Raw genomic sequence first — 18,729 nt, forward strand, 5'->3', positions numbered from 1 at the left:
GGCCTATATTCTATCTCCGTTGAAGACCTTGAAGGCAAAACAATGTAAGATAGAAAAGGAAATTATTGCAAAGTTGGCTGACTTCCCCTTCGCATATTTAATCACACAAACTACAGACACAGACAGATACGCCAATATAATTCTTCACTTCCTTAGTGGTGAAGTAGAAAAATAACCAAAGAAAACAAAATAATATCCGAGCAGAGGTTTGGGTTTTGGTGTGTTTTCAGGCTTTTTTATAGGTCTTTCTTTTTTTGCACTGATATCTTTTTTACGCCAACCCAAAGCGTAAAAAGATACCAAAATGCGCCCAAAATAAGCCAAACCCCAAACCTCTGCTTGGAGAGTACCAAAGTAGGAAGAAAAGGTTCGGAACGACACCCCCATCCCAAACATGGACCGTCCCGAACAGGCAAACTTTTGGCAACAAGTCAGGATGGAGAGACGTGGTCGCCAAGTCGGGGAATATTGTAGGAAACATGTTGTCCTAGTTACTTATGTCCAAGTCGATTGGCTGCTGTGCCCTGTTATTTATCAAGAGAGCAGCATGTTTTTGCGCCTTGTGAGTATTTTCTTAGGAATAATCAAGCGAGATAGGACGAAATAAATGTGCACATGGGCGCCGCTCGGGCCTGCAGATTTACTGCACTTGATGGGGGACAGTTCCGCATGTTTACCTCGTGTGTATTATTCTTGTCAGTTTGTGAACTAACAGATGGCGAGGTCTGGACTGAAGCCTGACCTACAATCGCACTCTGCCTTCCTGCAGGTTTTCTGATAGGATCTGCGAGGACCTAGACTCGACGCGTGCGGCAGGAGTGTAGAGAGGTGCCCGGTCAGGGAGAGCCGTGTGTCCGCCCGCCGCGCTATGGCGCCGTGGGGCCGGCTACTGGCGCTGACCGTCTACTGGGCGCACAGGATATTCCTGGCTCACGCCTGCGGAGAGAGCGAGCCCATACAGTATTCAGGTGAGTACACACTTTCCCTTTCCTACAGATAGACGTTTGTATAAAATGTAAACACAGCTGTTAGCCCTACAAGAATCTAGAGGGGTCGATGAAGCTTTAAGTTGTGTGTCCAGTGTTGGGAAGTGAGAAGGTGTCAGATCTGACACCTGTTGCTTTTCTTCTCTTTCGCCATGTGTTTTTGTTAGCGCATTTGGTGAAGTTGATACCCGAGCATTGGTTGGTATTTAGAGATTTCGTGGGCTCAACGCGATATTGGAAAGTATATCCCTTTTGTAAATAGAATATAACCTTGTGTCTGACCTCATATGAACTTCCGTGACAAAGTACAAAGTAGCCTGACTTCTAGAAAGTTCATAATACAGCCTTCCAAAAGTTTAAACAATACACTACTGTACTGTACAGGAACATTTTCATTGATTTTAAAATGACTACAGTATTCTGCTTGAGTAATTTTATATCTCATCTATAGATTTTGTGACAAAAGAAAAACTTGATATTGTCCATGTGTAAACCCTTTTATTAGCCACCTTTCTTAATACTAGTGTAATGCAGATATTCGTTGCTCTTGGCATCTGCATGTGCTTGTACACATTTTCCTGTTGACCACTCAAATAGCTAGCTTCCTGGCAGGTTTCCAACAATAGCATTTAATATCCACTCCCATATGTGGCAACGCAGTCCATACCACGTCAAAGTTGTTTGTCCCACTGCTCCTGGGCACAATCCTAGCATTTAAGTCTCTAAAAGCTTTTTCAAGTTCTTCTAAATGCACCTATTGAAGTTCTAAAACAGGCCTTTTATGTCTAATGATTGCAGAAAATCAGGCATATCATCTCCAATCATCTGGGTACCAAACTAATTGGATCACGCTCTTAAGGGATTCTCCTGAAGTCTGTCTCCGGTAATTATGAGTTTCAGGTCCCCAAAAACCTGACTCCACGCCAGAGTCAAACATAAGCAGAAATAATTGAGTTTTAAGAAGATAAGTGAGGAGGAATGTTGATAATGCAAGCTCATTAGATGCTTAAGATAATCTTGTTAACTGACACAGTTCATCAGTAAGACTGTTCTGTTCATGCACGATTTAACAAAAGCTGCCTTTTTCCAACTATTCTTTTGCAACAGCCAATGATTTTTGCAACCAACATTTTCAAGGTCACGCATGACTTGTTTGAAATACTATAACAAGGGGAAAAGTTAAATGACGGTTGGTGGTCCTGATGTAGATGGCTTCCTTTATTCCTTTTACAAACTAAATCCATTACCTATTCAGTGTCTAGTGCATGTATTTTGACCTTGTCCAGTGAAACAGCATGCATTTCTCTGTTCAATGTGACAATTGTCAAGGAAAGCCAGACTGGCATTTCTAACTTCAATAAATTAATAACTGTTGGCATTTCAAACATTTCAAGGACAGGCTTAGGAAGCAATTTATGCCTGACAGAACTGCCTATCTGGTTGCATTCTATGTGCTATATGCTGAAATTTGAAAACAGAATTAGTTTTTACTGGTTTTGTCTGGTTGATTTTCTTAAATAGCGGTGGTTTCTTTATACAAACAACTCTTTAAAACTTTAAGCTTTGCACACCAGTTATTTTCTTGTTGGTAACATCATCCTGATCATGAGTGGCACCTGTTGATGGTGACCTACATTTCCTTACACCTTCTCATTAAAGATCAGAGGCGAGTAACTCTCTGGTGTTGTTCTAGTGAAAAAGAGACAGGTCGGAAATTAGGCCACATTTGTAAGAAATTTACTGCTGTCAAGTACACCACTACTGGATCATTTTAGATGTGCCACAGACTTTAAGATATGCCATTCACTTATGCAGCTCCTGAACATTTCCAGTATCTCTCTATAGTTATAGCAAGGGCTGGAAGACATACATTTACATGTCTAGATTAAATATTTGTATGTTAAAGCCCCTGTTTTTTTTCTCTGTTGAGAGCTCCTAAGTCTCATTATTATTATCAAAATTAAAAGCAGTAATGATTTTGCTGCACTTGGATTTCAGATTGTCCATCATACACATGTCATAGAAGCACAGAATGAGGGCAAGGTATCAATGACTGTCTGCCCCTTCACACATGGTTTGAGATAAAATTGAAGCAGTTTTTTGCCCTCCTGGGAGTATAACCTGTGTCACTTCACACCTAGCATTTTTCACAGCTGATTTGAATCAACTTCCTTAAACCTGGGGCAGGTACAAGTCTCCGTGACCATGCGAAATCTTGGCTAGTCCTTTGTACATTGACTGTGGAAGTATGCAAGGTCAGCCCCTCACTCCTATTTAAAACGTAGGTCTGTCTTTATTAGCCATGTAGTGCAGAACAGTGGGTCAGGGATGCTGTGTGGTACAAGATGGGATTGACGGCTGTTGTTACACATTTGGCAAATGCACTGTGTGAGCCAGAAAGAACATAAAACAGATTCAAGAGTCAGCTGAGTTTGTATCTGCATTTCCAGTTTTTTTTTACAATAATATATTTGTGTTCTGGATTATCCACCAAACTGTTGATGTGACAGGAGATATTATTTTTTTCCTCTGACATGTCTGATGCTTTGGTGATGGTGTGCAACTGTATAGCAAAAATCCAAGAATCATTCACCATTGAGCAAATGTGCACTAGAGAGTGTGATGATGGATAGGGATGCACCAAGACACTGGTGTTGAATCATTGACAACTGAGTTGATGGAGTAGTACAGAGCAAGTGAGGATGGATGTTTAAGGGCTTATTGAGTTATTCACTGAATAACTGTACCACATAATTACAACATGTGTAACAATGCAGAAGTCATGATTGTCTTGTATAAGCATTTTTTAGAAAATGTTAATGCCTAAAAGACACTATCACTTAACCTGTCAGAGAATAGTGCCAAGTTGAGTCACCAGAAGTGAAAGGTTCCCCTATGTTGTCTTCCTGCCAGATCTACACTCTTCATTGTCACCTTATTTGTTGTCCCTGACAGAGAGGATGTCTTGTCTTCTTTGTGGTGGTTCCTGATGGTTACTTTTGGTCTCTGGAAACCTCCTAGGATTACAATGTTGTCAACACTTAGCAGTAAGTAGGTCATCCTGTCCATGTTGCACTGGAATAACCAACATTGCTTCATCTGGGATAAGTGCCAAGGCTCCAGTCTTATGAAAATAACTGCGACAGACAGTCTTTGCTTACAAAGAAAAAGTGTGACGCACATTTTGCCAGCAGTTTCTTTTGATGCCCAGGCAGAGGAAATCGAGGATAATGGCTTTCACCAAGTTGCCTGTGGTACACTTGTAGATGCCTAAATGTCAGACAGACATAACTGCAGTGATGTGGTTAGCAAGTCCTTTTCTGGATCACAAGGTGGGGGGTAGGAGGATGGTTCACATTCTGACCTAGGGGTCAGCAGAGATCAGAGTCATGAAATTCAGGCTACTGGTTGTTGTCATCTGATTGAGAGATTGTTTTTGGTCCTGTGAAAAGTTGCTGCATTAAAAGAATCTATATCTTTTTAACATGAAAGTAGGTATAACGTTATATGACCCAGGCCTATTAAATGCAGCTTGCACCTAGAAACTTGCGGTGTGCATTAACAGGTGGCAGTTAACTACATGTAATAATCTGTGTGATTCAGGTTTAGGAAACTGTGAACGTTTTTGAATGTTTGGCGCTTTCTTTCAAATCTTCCATTGAGCTTCTATTAGGGGCCCTGTTACTCAGAAACCTCTAAGAAAGTGACTGGCGGCTCCCCTGCTGCAGTAGAAGCTATGATCTCTTAACCCAAGCAGTGGGGTAATCTGTCTGATTCTCTGTCACAATCTGTCCTTATCGGTCTTTATACAAAACAGGAAACTGTTTCATCACTAGTACTGAAGGATGGTGCCAAGAGTTGACAACAGTGGTTCATCTCTCTGAGTCTCTGCCAACGATCTTTTGGCAGTCTTCTATTGACATGGACAAGTACATCGATGGGACGAAAGTTTCCCAGTGACTGGTTCAGAAATCACCAGACGAGAGTGACGAATTATCTCTTGTGGAGTACAAATCTGAAAGTGTCAATTGTTAGGAGCATGCCAAAGTTGAAGTTTAAGTTTAAGTGAATGGCAAGTCCCCTGTAAGAGTTCATGTAGAATGTGTGGTGCTTGAGGGTTGATGGCAAAATTCTAGGAGAAATTAAAAATGTTTAGGTAATAACTTACTGCATTGTGATCGTTAAAAAGATCATGTTTAGCCCTTATTGAGCAGTTGTAGACACGTTAAACGATGTAGTGTCAGTACCCCATCCTACTAAGAAACAGTTCACGACAGTCCTTTGTACAATGTGCGCAGTAAATTAGTCTGTATAAGGTCCACTTCCCGAAGAGGTATTTCCTCCAATTTGTGACTGCTGGCTACAGACAGCTGTGTGAGGGAAGAGTTTGAAGTAGTCTAAGTGCTGGGATGTAAATCAAAGTGTGCAACTGCAGGCTTTGGCCAGACTGGTAGTCTTGTGGGGAATGAGAAATCTTTACAAGTGCATTCTTCTGGTCGAGGAATTTGGTCTAGGAGTTCAAAGAACAGAGTAGACACCTCTTTGCCATCTATTGATGTGGACATGGTATGCATGCAACAAGTTACCTTTCGTTCTTAGATAAGGAGTAGGTGACAAACTTAGATAGTTTTTGTTGAAAGTTTGACATACTGTACATTTTCTAAAGAAAATCATAAGTTTAGTTAAATATATACATAAACCTTAATCAGTGACATCTGTAAAACTGTATCTGAAATGCTGTTATTTGCCTATTTTCCATTTTCCTGCACCTGACCCTATTAGAACAACTGTTTTAAAACATTGCACAAGGTCAAACCAAAGGTTGTCACCCAGGGTAAACCAGGACATTTTCTCGTGATTGGTTCCAGAAAACTCCAATCTGTGAGAGACAACAAACAGGACCTATCCCCAGCCAATTTTGACCAGTGTGAGACTACTGAAATTGACAGGGATGATCTGATTGTTAAGCTCATAATTAAATGCAACAATCTAATTGTTTGTTACAATGCAGATCTATCAATAAGGATGTCCGCAGTATTAATCACATTTGGCTGCGCATGCTGGAGATATCTTCAATGAAGACACACAGAAAAGTTCTCTCTTGTGTAGGGGGATTCTGAAAAGTTCTTCTTAATAGCTAATGACCGATTTAAGTAACGGCAAAGCCAATGCCTCTATTTTGTAAATTTTGATATACATACAAGTGTAAGGTACTCTTCTTGCCAAGGAAGCATTTTGAAGGTATAAGCAAGGAGAAGGTTGAAATCTATGAGCAGATATTTCTAGTAATATGGCATATCATGGTGGACAGCTTCTGTGTCCCAACATGAAGCACAACATCCTCCCAGGATAGGTTTGCTATCAGTCCTCTTTAGAGTTCACTGGCAAAAGAATGTGGCAAACTGAGTAGAGTCAAGGACGTACAAGTGGTTGTTGCTCTTGGTCTAGTCTAAACTTCCATCTGGAGTTTAGAATTTAGACTGAACTTCTACTCTGAACTTGAACTCTGAACTTGACATATACTTGCCACCTTTTGGGTTCTAGTCTCAAATGATATTATTCATGTCCATATATTGTTTTCATATGTAGAATTTTCCATACCTCTCTAGACTCTAGACCTTTCCCAGAAGAAATGGCCTGATTGGCAGGCCTTGTCTCATTAGCTATCCCAAATATTTCTTTTGAGCTTTAAGGTCATATGAGAAATTAACCAGGCTCACTCCAAATAAGGTATAAGTTATTTTCATCCTTCCATAACTGTCCTTTCATACAGTCCTTGATAAGTGTTTTCAATTAGATCTCCCCTCAAACAGTCCCCAGCCTTTCTTGGGTTGCAGTAGGGCAGACTGTGCCTTCCAGAGCAGGCCTGGGTCAGGGGACGGGAACAAGAGTTTTGTGGCATCAGGTGCTGGAATGTTCAGGCCCCGTGTACGGTGTTAGAGTTAAACACTTTTCATCCTTTCCTCAAGAGAAAGTTCATCTCTTGACTCAACCCCGGGGTTACCCAAACAGTGGGAAAAGCGGTGACTTTGAACAGTGTCATCTAGTCTAGACACACAGCAGACCACTAATGGTAACCATCATGTCTACTATAGTTTAACCTTACCTCAGGCTAATCATAACACCTGGGTAATCAGCCTTAGCACTGTGAAGGTTAATGTTTATGACCATAACTCATGGGAATAAGCCAGACTCCAGGTCTACAACTTGTAAGGCTCCCAATTTAACCACTGACATCTTGAAAGCTTGTGGCGATTCATAATCGTTACCTTCTGCAATTCTTGTATTGCTACATGTCGTCAACGATCGATGTTCCCCTTACCATTTTCTTGAATGTATCTGTTTTGATGGAGATCACTGGTCCTGTCTCATCATGCTAAAATTTCTGCTCACTCACTGGTGTTGCCAAATTGCAACTCTCATGTGCTGATGAGATGTTGCAAAGTTTGGTACTTCCGGGTATGGAAGTACATGTATTGTTTTGGATGGGTTGTCTGTGGGTTTGTGTGTATGTTTGTCTGGACAGATTAGGTTGACAGCATGTGGGTGAGGGGAAACGAAGATTGACAGGCAGAATGACAGGAGGTCAACAGATCATACAATCTCCTGGTTTATTTCAATACTGGCTGATTTATGAATTTATTTACATGTAGCTCATTGATTTTGTCAGTTAGCATGTCCTAATTTGATGTAATTAACTCCAATAACCAGAATGGTACTGCAGATATAGCTGATAAATCTCTCATCTTTCCAGTGCTTTTTTTAAAATCCATCTGTATCCGTTTACCCGAACTCAACATTTGGAAGTACTTATACTGTAAGTAACCTTGTATGGTTTTGGCCCAAACTTCTCCTGTAAATGTCGTTTTAGTGTCCTTACGTGTACTGGGTAATAGGTACGACTGTTAAGGCTTTACAACTTAAGTTACTAGTACCGTAACAAAACGGGAACAGATTTGTCAGGTGAAGCATAAAATAGAAAAGGAAAAGAAGGATAGCTATATAACATGTTTGGAGTTTTAAAAACTGTCAGAAATTACATTGACAATGTTGATTCAACATTGACATTGACTGAACACTCAAAACATACTGACTTTGAAGCCTAGGTTTGATCTTGTATCACCCAAGTGCTGTCTTGATATTCAGCACTTATTTTGGGTAATGTCAGTCATCACAATGCAAATCCCTTCCACATGTCAATTTCTGAAGAGGACGAAATACAAGGCAAAAGAGTCCACTTTATCTTGATGGGTTGGAAGGTCCCAGGTCACAAAAATACTTGTAACTCATGGAACATGAATATACCCAATAAAACAAGGTGGTCTTTATGACAATTTCTGTTTGCACGAAGTATACCGTACTTGGGATACCAATACTGGTAGGACATTTATTGAGAGGGACTTCTGCCTACATGTTTCCTCTCCCATCACAACTTTCTCTAATTATGCTTTGTACTTCTAGGTCAGTCTTGAACTCTTAAGTGAAGTCTTGAAGTGTACAATGGACCACTGAATAAAGAGCTTTTGAAAAAGTTGCATCTAAGAGGGTTTCTCAACTTTTGAATAGGTCATAACCCTATTGGTCCTCTGTATCATGGTCACTTCTGTCTTGTAGCCTAAACAAGGTTGACAAAGATTCCTAACTTACATATGACCTTGTAGAAGGCCAACATGCTTTTCATTAAAACTTAATTTCCTTAATGTCACCTTCATATAACGGAAACATTGCTTTCTTCCTTACCATGCCTCTTTCAGGACATTAAAGTTGACCTCTAGGGCCATGACCTTGAGCGAATGTCCTCATGGTTAAGATAAGAAGTCTCAACCCGTAACCTTAACATCTTTTAATATGTTAAGACCCTGCCATCAACATAGACTCTCTAAAGGTCTTCTATTGAAAAGGTCAGGTGGTCAAGGAAAGAATAAATCTTTATAGACAAACAGGATGGCCGGTAAAGCCAAGCCCCACCTACATGTACACTTTGCTTAAGGGTACTTGACCTTGCTTCCCACACTTATAGGTTAAGTACAATGATTAGATAAGGAAATGTGGAGAGTAAATATTGATTAGGAGAAGACAGCTTCTCCAGACAACTGGCTTCTTGGTGGAATGATCATGGCTTCTCAGAAAGAGTCCTTTGAGAAGCTGGCCAGAAAAATACTGAGGTCAATTTTGTTACCAAATGCAGGATTTTTCCCATTTATATTGGTATCAAAATATTCCTCATTTGTCAATTTACCAAGTGATCATCAGAACCCTAATATTCTTACCAATTGTATATATCACTGCATATTAGTATTCTAAGATTTGGTACTGAGAGTGCCCTTATTTACCACTTTTGTTTAAGACCTGTTTCTCAAAAGATTAATCAAAGTAAAGTCAAAGTGACAAAGTTGTGTGACCAGTGACAAATTTAGGGCACACTCTGTTCTACATGTTTAGACAGTTGGGACATGGAAGTCTTCACCTTTTCTATGAGGGCCTGCAAGGGGGGGTAGTGATTACGAATTACGCAAAATTTTCGCCGCCTATATACGAATTATATACGTTTAAGTCTCAGAGCTGATTACGACTTTACGATTTTTGGCTAATGTCCAATTACGAATTATGTTGATTTTTGCGGAGGCTGCCTACGAATTACGAAGTCTAAAACGGCCTGATTACGCCTTACGAAAAAGGGCTTGCAGGCCCTCTTCTATTGAGATGTATCACCTCGGTGGCCCAGTAAAGCCATGTTGGTCTGTCCCAGTGCTAATGCAGACCAATGTTGCTTGACCTTGGTAATCTGAGAGGTTATGTCCGCCAGCTGCGGCACCAGACTTCCTAATCTGGTGTTTACATAAACGTCTGTCCCGTTTCTAACCTATGGCAGTGATCATGAACTTAGGCACAGTCCATCTAGAGTGTTCTAATACTGGCTAGCTAATACACCTATCTCAGCATTTTCTGTTCCACTTGTCTGGTTAGTATATAACAATCAAATTATGAATTTGTGGGATATTCTGTAATGTACATGGGTAAAAAGTTTTTACTTAGTCTTAGGTTTTATCAGTAGTAGTAAGTTCAAAGATAAGTACTAGTAATGAAGGTCAGCTGGAACAGATGCTGTAGTTATCAAAAAGAATGTAGGATGACGTTCATGCTATATTCCCGTTGTTTTTTCAGGGGTATAGTAGCCCACTGAACCTAAGTCAGTCACCCAAACCTTAATTCTACAGTTTTTCTCCCTTTCTATACATTCTATGTAGGGACTTAATGGTCCAAGACCTGTTGGTTGACATGAGAGTTCATGTCCAGACATCTAGGGCACAGAAATATTTTGTCAAGATCAGGTCATTTGGAACAGCCTGGAAGCCAGGCCCCTGGCCATGACTTTTTTGTTTGTTCTGAAAAGTGTGAATCTGCGTGTTTGTTGCCACTGCAACAGAAGTAGGTCCAGAACAGGTGATAAACCAGGATGTCTATGACAGCACCTCCATACTTAGCTGGAAAGGCTGGATCATTGTAAGTCAGGTCAGCAGAAATAGTCACAACAGTGTTAATCCATGAGGAGTGGATCAAGGACTTATGAGAGAAGGGTGGAGTGAGGAGTGACTGATGTGCTTTTGGTACTTGTTTCTTTTACCAAACAACTGATAACAGGATTATAACAGGGTGGACTTAGATGTCTTAAAAAAACAATATTACAGTACAAGCTCCACAACATTTTCAGCCATTAGAAAAAAATGTGACGCTTCACCATATAGAGGATGACTGTTTGCCATTGCTTGTATTCCTGGAATGCTGTGTCGTGCCTTGGCCTACATGTGACACGTGAAGGTTGTTAAGTGTTCTTGTCTGTCATCTGACGGAGCCTGTTGGGGCCACACCTGTTTGGTAGGTGATGGTGACAATGATTTACAGCTGTGTGTAGATAGCAGAGGGTCAGTGAACTCTTCCAGCAAGGTCAAGTCTGAGATCCAGAGTAGGAAACTTGTAGAAAAGGTCAGGGGCTGTTCCAGTAAAAGACTTGGGGAGGGGTGGTCAGTACACTTTTCTTACCACTTCTCCACCTTGTGAATGATATACTAGTATCTTGAAAATTGTTACATCAAATTTGTTCGTAAGCAAAGGTCACGGTCTTAACAGTCTCTCATATCCTTTTGTCCCCACAATACCCTTCATCTGCAAACAACTTTCCACACATTCCTGTATTCTCAATTGCCACTATCATCTTTCCTCCTACCTCCTGTCTCACCGCTTTTACCTGCTCAATTAACTTTAATACTTATATATCTGTCACCATATCCCAGAGTGGGAGATGCAAACTAATCCACAGGGGACACCTGGAGGGTTAAACTAACACTTTCTACCACATGGCTGTTGTAGAGTTACACTAACTACCACCATTCCTCTTCTTTTTGCAACATCTGCTCAGTTTGCTTCCTTTTCTGAATGTGTTTTTAGTTGGACATCAGGCAATTTGAAGTGCCTTCTGTTTCTTTTCCTGAACTAAAAACTTAAACCATTGGTCTGTACATGTAAAATCCTACTGCATACTTGTGAGGTCCTGTATCAGTGCACCATTATCCACCATTCCTTGTCACAACAGCCTTGCCCTTTACCTTCTTCTCTACTGCATTCACTCTAGGTCTTTCCAATGCAACATAAGGCTGTCTAAGTGCCTGCTGTTTCTTTTCTTGATCTTTTTGTAAAATACCGGACAGGATGGGCTGAAAAGAAAAATAAGCCAAGAATAGGAAGGTGATTTCCTCTTGCGGTCGGATAATCTTTTGTACCATGTTGTGTAAAGTTCAGAGAGCGGTGAGTTCCAACCGACTGTTTATTGCTATATTCATGCATCAGTTGATATGAGTACAAAACCCCAGGCTGGTATATTGACTGGGCAGTTAATAAAGTGTGGCTCCTATCACCACCCCCTGCTGGTTTGTTTATGTTTCCTCCCCTCCTCAGTAATTATTTAGTCATGGGTCATTCACCGCCAAAATAATCCATCACCACTCATATATCTATTAAACCTGACCCTCCTCCTGACAGAAAATGGTACAGACTTTGTCCGTAGAGAACCTTGAATTAGCAGAGAAAAAATTGGAGAAAAGTCTTTAAAAGAATTTCAATATGTTTCAGGATCCAGGTCATTTTGATGTTTTCGATATTGTCTCCACAGATTATATATTGCAAGCATACTGCCTCGCTGTGTCTTTCTACACATGTTAAAACTGTGCACATGTGCAGTACTGTACAACATGCATATACCCATAGGTAGATTTTGCCAAGGTGGGAGGGGGATCTTACTATCTGAGGGACCAACAAGATAGTGTAGTAGTAGTACCAGTAGTAGTAACTGTAGTAGTAGTAGAAGTAGAACTTGTTAACACATTCAATACATTCTGTATGCATTGCCTTTGTCAGTTTGCAATTAGCTATAGCACTTGGATATGAACTTGCAATATAAAGTCATTGGTGCTTTGATAACATTCTCCAATGTGAATGACTTCACATCCCATTCATCTAGAGAACTACAGTCCCCATGGCCACTAGTAGTGGGCAAAACCATGCAAGGGCTATGCCAGAATTGAGACCCAGACGTTCTACTGATGTATAAGACCTAAAGGTGAGGAAATGGCTTGTCTGGTATGGCACTGTGAAGACTAGACCAGACTGACCTTCCACTTGAACCCAAGTCTCCATTCCTACACGACTTGGGAGGCCTCTAATGAGTTGTGGCTACAAATTAATGCTGTTAATGAGGAGTCATGTTCAACAGTGAAGCTTCTAGATCTTCCCCCTGTGCCCAGCTGTCCTCTGCAGCAGTTATTATAACAAGATCTCAGGAGAGTCCAACCCAGTGGGTCTCCAAAACCCCAGTAATGCCGCTTATAACTGATTAACCCTTTTTGACCCGTACAAAGTGCAACTTTGAAGCAATGCTTGTTAACAAGATATTGTGTACTAGACATTTGGGGGCAAACTAAGGAGAGATTTCCCGTTTGCTTGGTGGTCCTTGACTGTAAAGATGGAGAAGATTTTCTCAGATTAGGCCTCTCCCTGCTGACTTCAGAATCTGCTCTTCCCAGTTCACATTTTAATTTCTAAATGGACCCACTGCAGGAAGAAACAGTAATAAGAAGACTGATCACCAAAGTAGCATAACATCCCAAGAATGTATCAACTTTTTATCATACAAAAATCATGGTTATAAGGACAGTGGCCTTAAACTTTGTTTAAACGTTTAGAGTTATTAATTTGATATCATGTGTATTTACTAGAACATGAGTTGTTGCAAAGAATTAAGCTTTATTTTGTAAACTAATAGTGCTCTACTACCAATGATACTTATACTTAACAGGCTACAGCCTAACAGGTCCTTTACCTATTTTTTACCTTTCAACTATATTGTCATAATTTGTTTGACTGATGTACCTTATTAATAATTAATAATATTTGAAATACTTGATCGCAGAGCCTCAAGCTCAATCTCAGTGCCTCTTCTTGGTAGCTGATTATTCAGACATGAGGTAACTTTTTCTGATTGTATAACCTTAAAGCAACAAACATATTGTATTTCATCATTAGAAACCATTTGCTAAGGTATACAATGTAAGTTCCTAACAAAGTTTACATAGCCCTTGCACAAATGGGCCATTAGGAAGTGGAGTGTGGAAGATAATGTATCAAGGTTGTTGAGCCAACAGTTCAGCAGGCCAGTCCCCACAGCAGTGGGCTCTCATGACGTGATGTCACACAGGGGTAGGTTTCCTCCTGCGGTGTCCCTGTGTTGGCTAAACACTCCAGAGGGCTACTGATACCACCCACTGTCTGAGACAAATGTCAGCCCCTACAACAAGTTTGACACTGTAGCTATAGGGTTTAGTACATTTTGTACATGTAGTAGGCTGATTGAAATTTAACATGCATGTAATATACATGTATCCATGTATATTTAGCTACCTGGTCCCTATCCAAGAACCCATTTTCGTTTTTTCCACTGGTACTGGGCTAGAGGTACGGATCGTGGAGTTATGCCATGGAGGGACCAAGGAGGTTTAAAAGAGCTCTTTTCCAAATCTCCTTTGAGGGACTAAACGGGTAGCATATAAGTCTATAAAGGAGGCTAACCCCACACTACCTTTCTCATTTGGCTCCAAGTGACTATGGAGAGATTCAAACTAAAATCTTGCAGAGCTAGCTGCTATCTACATGTAGATTAAATCGAAAGAACCAAATAATTCAGATAAACTACACAGAACCAAAGAATATATTGGATATCACTGGGATGCCATGTAACACAGGTGGAGTGTGTGTACTTGTGACAATCTGTTTAAACTTGTCCCAGACTATTGGAGATAATGAGTGGTGAAGTTAGAAGTGTCCAACCAAAATAAACAGAGGTGGGAGTCAGTAGGTCAGCTGTGTTGTTGCAGAGAAGGAAGATCAACTAGTCAAAGATAAGTAACCACAATGGTTGGATGCTGGCCAATCTATGATATGGATGATTTTGCATAGGAACTGCTTAAAACCCTTGTCCTGCTGTGCGCGACATATGTCGCGCGGCACATACAGTACCATCTATATAACACCCTGTATAGGTACGATTTGGGGGTATTTCTCGTGCAACGCATCACACCGCAGCAAAACGCAACGAATGCGGAAGTAACTACTGTATGCCACTGCAGGGCAAAAAAATTGCGGGTCTATGATCTAATTAAGACATGAAATTATTGAAAAATATTGTGCCAGGAATGCCAGCAGGACAAGGGTTAAGATACCAAGAGCAAATAGGTGCTGTGTTGGCTTTAAAATTTGATTGATTTTAAAGTGGACTTGTGGTTACCTGCTATGCAGTCAAAATGTAAAGGATGGACAGGTCCCACCTGTTGTTCCTACTGTCGGGAAGATCTCTTTCTTGGGATCGTGAACAATTAATGTGTACCAGGAAAGAGTATACACGGCTCATTTGTGCAATTAAAAAGAGGAGGGTTGAATTCAGGATTTCATTCTATTGACAGCTGAAATGCAAAAGCATGGGGCTGTTCAAGTTCAAGGTTAGGCTGCATGCAGATTTGCGGTCATGGCACAAAGAATGGAATACATTATGCTGGCGGAGTGATGTCTCCAAGGTACCTATCAGTGCTTCAGGGAGAATTTCTTTAATCTGCAAATATTGCTTCTTCATACTTTTCTTTCCTTGTTCCCGCTCATTTACATGTATGTACGAAATTCACGTTGCTCACAACTTGCGCCAGTTAAGATAGAGGGCTTTTGAATAGTATGTATTTTAGTACAATTTTAGCCAAGAAATTTGAGAAGGAATCAAGTACATCGTGTTTTATGCCAAAACAAGGCTTCCTCTAAGTCATACTTTTTCTATCTTTTGTATACATCTAAATGACAATTAAATCTTAATTGATTGTAGATGTGTGAAAGGTTGAGCTTTGAATTGTCTGTGGATGTTTTTGCCCCCTTAATTTGCTTTTGAACTTGACAAGAGACAAGAAACAGGCCAAGATCAAGGGACTTATTCTAGCTTTCAGAGTCAATGGTATAATTGGGGTCTGGACAACGTTATGAGATGAAGTTCAAAGTGGAACAGGTCTTCATGCGGTTGACATGGCAACTACAGACCCTAGCAAGTACCCAGACATTGTGGTCAGATAAAATTACTCATGTTTTGACATGGCTTTATCAGATAAAGGACAAAACCACTTGATCTACCAAGAACTAATAAATAAATGTCAATACTGAACATATTATCAACCACATTCTACCACTGTTTACAAGACAAAATGTGCAAAATATAACATTACTGCAATAATCATTGGGATTTGATATACAACAATCTTTGGAAAGGAAATAATTATCTTCTACATAGTACTAATGCTAATGGTACACTGTACATACCACTGGTACATACTGCTTTCTCTGCTTGGCTCTCAGCATCTATTAGAAAAAGTATGTGAAGGTCAAACACACAACACTACCAGCGGGCTAGCTAGCCCCCTGCTATAGTCATTGCACAATGGTGTGGCCCAAGGGCAACAAAAATGGAGATGGGCACCACCCCTATGCTCTGAGTGGAACAGGACTTTTTTTTACACAGTACTACTGAACTTTTTCTGGTACCTTTACTCTGAATGCAGGGAAATGTCAGTCAATGACCCACACAGCATGATAAATGTGCTATCAGGCCTTCAGTAATGCCAACATCTCCAGGCTGTGATCTTGGCAAAGGAAGGTCAGACAGTCCAACTGTATCAGTCCAGTCAACACCTACACATATTGCCCCAACAGCCAAATGGGTACAGGATGGGTCTACTAGACAGTTGATCTCTTTGTATGGGAACATTTCTTGCATAAATAAAGCTTAGCATTGATTGATCCAAATCTGTTTGGTTTGGTTGATTAAAGTAGTGAATTTATCAGTCACCACAAACACTACCTGATAGGAAATGCTATCTGAAACATCTGACTCATCAGAGGTGGCCTGCATGCCCTTTTCCATAGATCGTAATTGGCCATTTTAATTCTACATCGACGGACCGCTCTTATTCAGCATAGAGCATAATTGGCGCTTTTTGCATAGAGCGTAATTCGCTGTTTTAATTCTACATAATGCGTTGTAGCTACCCAGAATTTCTTTACGTAAATCGTAATAGGGAGCCTTCTTGAATTCAGCATAATAGTAATTATGTAGCCTGCTCTCAAAATTTTGCGCAGAGCATTGTCAGGACCTCCTTAGAGAAATTAACCAGTTGCTTGATTTATTTTCCATTACACTGTTCTACCTGGTAGTCTAACCTCCATCTATGTACATGTACATGTACCTTCTTAGCTGTTGGCAGTTGTCCCTTTCACTGTTTCAGAATGATTTTTCTGGAAGGCAGTAAAGGTTTATAGGTGTTTTTAAACTAGCCGGGGTGAGCATTTCCACATTTGGCAATAATATAGTTCAACACAGTCACAACCTTGGAACATCACAATGGCCTCAGCATGGCAGATTTATAGTTTCTGACTTGTGGTTTAGCTTCCATTAACATGCTTCACTTCAATTTGGGAATTCCATTTTACTTTCTTTGTCTCAATGCCAGAAGTCCTGAATGTAGAACACCATGATTACTGTATTGCGTGATCTGACTGATTCTAAGGCAAAGTGTTTTAAAGTTTTGGAAATAGTAAGAGACAAATTGAAGGAAAATTGAATGAACTCCCAAGATTTAAGTGCTCTAGCTGAATAATGTTGTCTGTCTGCAAGCAGTTACAGATGAAGTGATTTTGGAATATTAGACACGAGTACTTGTTTTAAACATTTTATGTGAACAGTATAGTGTTGGAGAAAATCTTCCTCCAATTCAATTTTTTTCTGTCTATATTCAGTTTGTAGCTAGCCAACTTATATGTGTAGGGAGAGCTATTACGCTTGAAAAAATTATGTTGTATGCAAGTGTTTGAAGGGCAAAAGATTAAAATCTATCAGTTCTTGAATGATTGGCTAGCACTAAACTTAAGGTTAGTATAAGCCTCTGGCTAGCTTTACGTCCTTGGCTTCATGTCAGCCCAACCAATAGAATAAAATGAAGACAAATCACTACTTGTGGCAGTCAACACCTCAGGCGATAATCTGACCTTGCCAGGTATATCATGTCAATATTTACTTCACACTGTCTGTCTCTGCAAAGTTCTGTCAACCAAGATTAATGGGAATTTGATAGCTGGACCTGCACAAAGCTATCCACGCTGGTTTCTGATGATGGAAAACATTGTTTAGTCTGACCTTCCATGGCAATAACAGTTTTAAACTTCGGGTTACGGCAAAAAGGCACCTTTACCAAACAGATTGTGTTGTCGGTGACAATGCTGTCATGTTGTGGCAGCAAAATCAAAAGGTTTGGAATGACACGTCCTGTAGCCAAAGCAGGCCAGCTGAACGGTTGAGTTTATTCTGCTTATAATCACAAAACAAAGCAGCTTGTGGACAATACTTCCTAATGGGTCGCTGGCATGTGCAGGTTAGCTGCAGGTCACTGGATTGTGTCAACTCCAAATTCATGGCAATGAAAGATGAAAAGGATTGGCTGTAAACTTAAGTTGAACTCTTAGACTCCTCTTTTGTATCCTTTCAATGGGTTTGCAATCGCAATGTCAGTCTTTGATATAAGATCTTAAAACACAAATCTATTGTATGGTACAGTAACTCTATCAAAACAAGGCTAGTCACGTTTTTTATGCTGCAGTAAAAACAATCCTGGATGCCACCATAGTCCCTGACCCTCAGACATGAGGGTGGGACTAGGTAAAGGTAAAGGTAAAAAAGAATGGACAAAGGGAGATATACTGGACTAAAGAACCTGTACTGTGACAATTATAATCTCCTTTTATAACCAGCAGTGAATCATAATTTATACTATTACAATAATCATTCCATTGGCACAAATTTGCTTGTATCTAAGAATATGCTCATATTTACATCCAGGCAAAAAGTATGACTTGTTGGAGAGACTGAGAGTGCCAGACCTGCCACACGGCATCAGGCAGACGTGCGATGACGTTGACTGTCTGGCCTATGACATTGAACCCTATGCAATGTTGAGTGCACCTACAGAAGAAGTTTTTCCAGAGGGGTGAGTCTGTTTAACATGTTACCAATAATGATTCTTTACAATGATGTTACATAGAACTGCTCAGTGTCTCTGGCAACTGAGTTGTCACTTCTATTGTAGCAGAAGTAACATAATATTGTGATGTT

The 18,729-nt window shown here is 40.3% G+C and overlaps 1 protein-coding gene across 1 annotated transcript in view; it reads left to right on the top strand.

The window, feature by feature from the left end:
- Window positions 1-423: 423 nt before the first annotated feature.
- LOC109484390 (collagen alpha-2(I) chain-like) overlaps window positions 424-18,729 on the top strand; it is a 65,496-nt gene continuing 47,190 nt past the window's right edge. Inside the window, exons 1-3 of the mRNA XM_019787639.1 lie at window positions 424-562; window positions 770-968; window positions 18,457-18,604. Coding sequence (XP_019643198.1) covers window positions 869-968; window positions 18,457-18,604 — 248 coding nt within the window. The 5' untranslated portion in view covers window positions 424-562; window positions 770-868. The remainder of the gene's footprint in view (window positions 563-769; window positions 969-18,456; window positions 18,605-18,729) is intronic.

Source organism: Branchiostoma belcheri, unplaced genomic scaffold (assembly GCF_001625305.1).
Source record: "Branchiostoma belcheri isolate BF01 breed outbred unplaced genomic scaffold, Haploidv18h27 scaffold7, whole genome shotgun sequence".
In the NCBI taxonomy this organism is placed as follows: domain Eukaryota; kingdom Metazoa; phylum Chordata; class Leptocardii; order Amphioxiformes; family Branchiostomatidae; genus Branchiostoma; species Branchiostoma belcheri.